This window comes from Nematolebias whitei, chromosome 23, assembly GCF_014905685.2.
Source record: "Nematolebias whitei isolate Nwh7 chromosome 23, NemWhi1, whole genome shotgun sequence".
In the NCBI taxonomy this organism is placed as follows: domain Eukaryota; kingdom Metazoa; phylum Chordata; class Actinopteri; order Cyprinodontiformes; family Rivulidae; genus Nematolebias; species Nematolebias whitei.
In genome coordinates, this window is record NC_056520.1 from 13,002,375 (window position 1) to 13,008,114 (window position 5,740).

General features: G+C 38.2%; 1 protein-coding gene across 1 annotated transcript in view; it reads right to left on the bottom strand.

Annotated features, from left to right (window-relative positions):
* Nucleotides 1-5,740, bottom strand: part of LOC119428872 (cytochrome b-245 heavy chain) — a 24,117-nt gene that overhangs the window by 16,523 nt on the left and 1,854 nt on the right. Inside the window, exons 2-4 of the mRNA XM_037696565.1 lie at nt 4,708-4,800; nt 1,016-1,126; nt 852-936 (exon numbers count right to left, since the gene is read on the bottom strand). Of these exons, the coding sequence (XP_037552493.1) occupies nt 852-936; nt 1,016-1,126; nt 4,708-4,800 (289 nt within the window). The remainder of the gene's footprint in view (nt 1-851; nt 937-1,015; nt 1,127-4,707; nt 4,801-5,740) is intronic.

The window sequence follows — 5,740 nt, forward strand, 5'->3', positions numbered from 1 at the left end:
TCTGAGCTTGTGGAGCTTGCTTAGAAATGGCTTCCTCTTTGCACTGTAGAGTTTCAGCTGGCAACGGCGGATGGCACGGTGGATTGTGTTCACTGACAATGCTTTCTGGAAGTATTCCTGAGCCCATTCTGTTATTTCCTTGACAGTGCCATTCCTGTTTGAAGTGCAGTGACGTTTGAGGGCCCGGAGATCATGAGCATCCAGTAGAGTTTTACGGACTTGACCGTTACGCACAGCGATTGTTCCAGATTCTCTGAATCTTTTGATGATGTTATGCACGGTTGATGATGATAACTCAAAAGTCTTTGCTATTTTACGCTGGGTAACACCATTCTGGTATTGCTGCACTATCTTTCTGCGCAACAATGGTGGAATTGGTGATCCTCTTACCATCTTGGCTTCTGAGAGACACTGACACTCTGAGAAGCTCTTTTTATACCCAATCATGTTGTCAATTGACCTAATTAATGTTAATTGGTCTTCCAGCTGTTCGTTATATGCTCAATTTCCTTTTGCCAGCCACTTATTGCTACTTTTCCCAACTTTTTTGGGATTTGTTGACACTGTGAAATTTTGGATCAACATATTTTTCCTTTAAAATGTTGCATTTACTCAGATTAAACTTTTGATCTGTCATCTATGTTATATTACGAATAAAATGTTGACATTTGCCATCTCCACATCATTGCATTCAGTTTTTATTCACAATTTGTTTAGTGTCCCAACTCTTTTGGAATTCGGTTTGTATATTTTTTCTCAAGTTTTAGTTTTATCTTCTTCATTGACAAAAACAGTTTTGCAAAGTAAAAAAATAAAAAAAATAAATTTGTGCAGAGGATTGTTTATTTTACCTGTATGGAAGGCGATCATGTAAGCCACCAGTTTATGGAAGGTGAGGTTTCGATCTAATTGACGAGCTGCTGTCCGGCTGCAGCACTGTCAAGTCAAGTCAAACTAAAGAGTCAGTCTGATCGTAAACATGAAGCTAAATCAAAGCTGAGTGAATGTATTTTACCTGGATGGTACCTCGAAGTAAAGAGAGCAGGTTTCTGCAGACCGGCAGCAGGATCAGCAAGCAGTTAAAGTTGAGGCACGCAGCAGGAGCTCTGGCCCAGGGCAAGGCTTGCTGCGGACCAGAAATCAAACAGGAAATGCGAGTTATTTACATAAACAAGTAAGAAGAATACAACTCAAACTCTGTCACCATTAGGCCTTTTTAAAATACTCGTTGCAAAACATGAAATCAAAAGCTGAGTGCTGAATGACTGAAATGGTTTTTAAAGCTAAAAGAAACAGAAAACCATCTAGAGGACGCACAAAACTAGCTCAAAGCTAAAAGCAGCAAAACACTAGAAAATAACTTCAAATAAAAAAGCATGCAAAAAGCTAAAAAGCAAAAGGTTGTTTAAGAAGTAAGTGACAAAGCATTAGCTAAATGTTGCAAAGCACTTGCTACACCTATAGGCTAATAAAACAGTAGTAAAACATTAGCTTAAATAAAAGGCTACATAACTAAAACTAATAAAAAGCTAGTTATAACTTTTTTTTTCTTCTTTCGGCTGCTCCCTTCTTTAGGGGTCGCCACAGCGAGCTAAGCCGCACGAAGACTTGGCAGTTATTTTTACACCGGATGTCCTTCCTGACGCAACCACAGACACCGAGCTACCACAGCCCTCTGTGTGGAGCAGAGAGCTGCTATCTAGGACACCCAGAGGAGCAGATGGTGGGGGTTAAGGGCCTTGCTCAAGGGCCCAGAGTGGGGCAAATGAGGGCGGGGCCAGGTGTGGGTGCCCCACCCACATTTTTGATGTTGTCAGTACTGGGGCTTGAACCAGCGATCTTCCTATCACAGGCCCACCTTCTCTAACCTCTGCGCCACCACTGCCCAAATTAAGCTAGTTACAGCCTAAGATTAAAAATGCTTGCTAAAAGACGAAAATGTCTAAATGTAATTAGTAGTAAAACACTAGCTTAAATGCTAAAAATACAACAATAGCTAATAGCAAAACAATAGTTAACAGCTAAAACTAAAAAAGCTAGCAAAAAAAGGTCAACATTAGCCTAATTTTATAAATAGTAAAATGCTAGTTAAAAGTAACAAAAGATTAACTCAAATATAAAGTAACAATACACTTGGGAAAAAATGTAAAAATGCTAACAAGAAAACTAAAAACAGCTAAATGATAAAGCTATAAAAGCTAACAGTAGCAAAGATTTAACTAAACTTGAGAAAGCACTTGCGTAAAGCTAAAGGCAACCGAAGACTTCCTCATGAGGGAGTTTTTCCTTTCCACTGCCGCCTTCGTATATATATATATATATATATATATATATATATATATATAATAAACTGAATTGTAAGACGCTAACTATTTAGCTAACAGTAGCAAAACATTGCTTGATGTTAAAAGTAGTACAAGGCTAGCTAAAATCTGAAAGAATGAAAAGCTAGCTGAAAACGGCTTAATGTGAAAAGTAGCAAAAGACTAGCTCAATGGTAATAGTAGCAAAATGTTAGGTGAAGCTCATTTTGTGTTCAGGTTGACTCCATAATGTACTTTTACGCTCAACCAGAATGCAAAGCCAACATGGCAAACACGAAAACGGCTCCGAGTCATTTCTCAACAGAACCTTAGTCTAAAACTGTGATGTCTTCAAGGAACACTGGGATATGAGAATATCATACACCATTGTAGTGGACTAGGCCCATGTCAAAAACTAAGTCTAAGGTCAAAAATCTTGACCTTAAGAACCTTGTGGGACAGGAACTGTCATTTCATTGATTTGAATCCAGAAATACAGGTTCACCCATCCTGAGACTTTCTTTCTTGAAGATTCAAGTGAAAAGAACACTCTCTTTTTATTATCATTACTATTTTACAAATGTTGATAATCAAAATGTCTTAGTTCAAACCATTTTAGATGTTGCAGTGAACTAATCAATTTTATTAACTGAGTAATGATTTTTATTCTCATGTCAAAGCTGTAACAGAGTAATTATGCCTTTTCTGATTTCTGCTTTTGAATGAGCAAGTGTAAGTTGGTCCAAGGTTGGAGTCAAACGCAAAACAAGTTGTTATGTTAAAACTGTCATGTTTTTAGAATCCTCTCAGACGTAATATAGAGGTTTTTGGCACCTGTTTCTGAAACGCGCCAAAACAAAACTCTCTCTGTCTGTGAGAACATTTCTGATCTTTCCATAACAATTCTTGCTTTTCGTCTAACCTCTTACGTCACAAAACACACCCCGTCTGGTTGTTTCTGACCAATGGGGATACTCCCAAAAGTGAACCGGAAACAGCTCTTTAAAATGTCAGTACTTCCTGGTCTAGTCATGTTCTGATGGAGTGCTGTTGGAGTTCTGCTGGATACACAGTCCAACCAGTTCTGTTCATGTCTCTGCTCGGATGCTGTTTCTGCCCAGTTCTGTTCTGAGAGTTCAGTTCTGTTGAAGCTCTGGAGAAGTTCTGTTCTGTTCAGTTCTGCTCAGTTCTGTGAGAGACGGGATGATCCTGACATGACAACAAGCTCTTCCGAGTTCCATGGGAATATAACACTTTCACTCGCCACTACTTCTGACGAGCTACAGCCATACTAAGGAGACGCTGGACAGGTAGCGTTAACGGAACACCATATCTGCTGATTATCATCAGAAAGGTAATGGGTCAAGTTTCCTACCAAGCGTACCGAGGCGAGCTGGGTTTCTGATGGAGAGTGTCGGTTCTGGTGAACACTTACTTCCCCTCACACACCCTCTCACTCCCTCTTAACTTCTTTCATCTTTAAACTTTTCTCTCAAGTAGAAATTCTTCCAGATATTTTAGAAATGTCTGTGTAAAATGCTCACCCACATCCATGTGGGTAAAAGATCATAATTGTACAGTTTTCATAAATGTCTGTGGTGAAGCAACGGAAAAATCATGGCCGTATGATTTTTCCTGATTAATTGCTTATGTTGTTATTTTCATAATTTGCCAAATTAATGTAAATGTTTGATGTTAAACTTTGATTCTGTAAATAAATGACCGCATTCATTTTGATGGGTCAAACATAAATGACGTCTCACGTTTGCATTTCCTTAAATTCAATACACGTTTTATTCAGTCCAGAAAAATGAGGAATCCATGTTAAATGATGAATATATCCGAGCATCTGTTCATCTACACCATCATTATCATGTGATAATGAAAAACACCAGCGGTGAGGAGGGGGAGTCTGGGGGTCCTCCCTCAGAATATATTGAATAAAGTAGATGTGATTTCCCTCATTTTGGTGTATTTTAATGGGTTGTTAAACATCTACGTGCTTGTAAAAAAATTAGAATTTATTTTTGTTTATTTGTTGACACCAAAACTGAGATTCGTGGACTTTGGGGATCCGGGGACCCCCAGTTGGCGAACCACTGGTTTAAGCTATAAGAAAAACAAAAATTCTGTGTTTTTGCATCAGTCCATCTTAGTCTACTTTTTTTTTTTTTTGCTCTGCAGCTTTTATGTTTTATTTTCAAATTTCCAATTTATGAAAAGAGGAAGAAATGGAAGACGTTGCTGCTCACTGGTTCAGAAGCTTCACGCAGCTGCTGCGTTTTGAGGAAATGAAAAGTCCCGCTTCTTGACTCGTTTCATCTTTTCCTACAGTTTTAATGACATGGTGTTTCCGTCTGATGAAGCTTTGCTCTTTTGTCATTGAGTGTCAAACTGGACTCACCCCCAGCAGCACCCGAGTGTAGAACCAGCGCTCCACCAGGAACGCCATGTAGAAATGGACAAACAGGAAGGCGTTGATTCCCAGCCAGACCAGCTGCAACAACAAATGTTCAATTTAGCATCAGTTTGGACAAACGAAAATAGTTTTCTTTTCCCATGAACTGATACAATGTTCTAGTTTCAACATTTAAAACATTTTCTATGTTCTGTTGTGAATAAAATGTGAGTTTATAAGACTTGTAAACCATTACATTCCACTAAACTTTTCAGAAGAGTGATGGAAACTGTATTTTACTGGTTTTTGCACTGGTTTTTGCACCAATAATCTGATGTTGAAATCAAATTAGAGTATTTAGTTTAATTTCAGAAATACATCCTAAATAGTTTGACCAGTGGCAACAAAAACCAGTAAAATAAAAAGATGTTTGTATCTAATTAATACGACTGAGTATAAAAAACATTTTAAAGGATGAATCTCTCAGACGTTAAGGCTTACTTACTTTTACACCTATTGTTGCCCCTGTAGCAACTTTTTGTTGATCAAATTCTAAATTATTGTTTTTTTCATAAAAGAGTAATTTACTAGTTTACTATGTTTCACTGTAAATCAAATACTGTACAGGTTTATGAGATTTGAAAATTATATTTACGTTTAACCCAACATTTACATAATTTGGGTTGTATGAGGAAATGTTGACATCTCAGATGGTCCCAGTTTCTGTAGGTGTCGTTTGTATTTGACATCCATCCATCCATCCATCCATCCATCCATCCATCCATCCATCCATCCATCCATCCATCCATCCATCCATCCATCCATCCATCTATACATCCATCCATCCATCCATCCATACATACATACATACATACATACATACATACATCCTCCATACATCCTCCCTCCATACATACATCCATCCATCCATACATCCATACATCCTCCCTCCATACATACATGCATACATACATACATCCGCCATACATCCTCCCTCCATACATACATCCATCCATCCATATATCCATACATCCTCCAT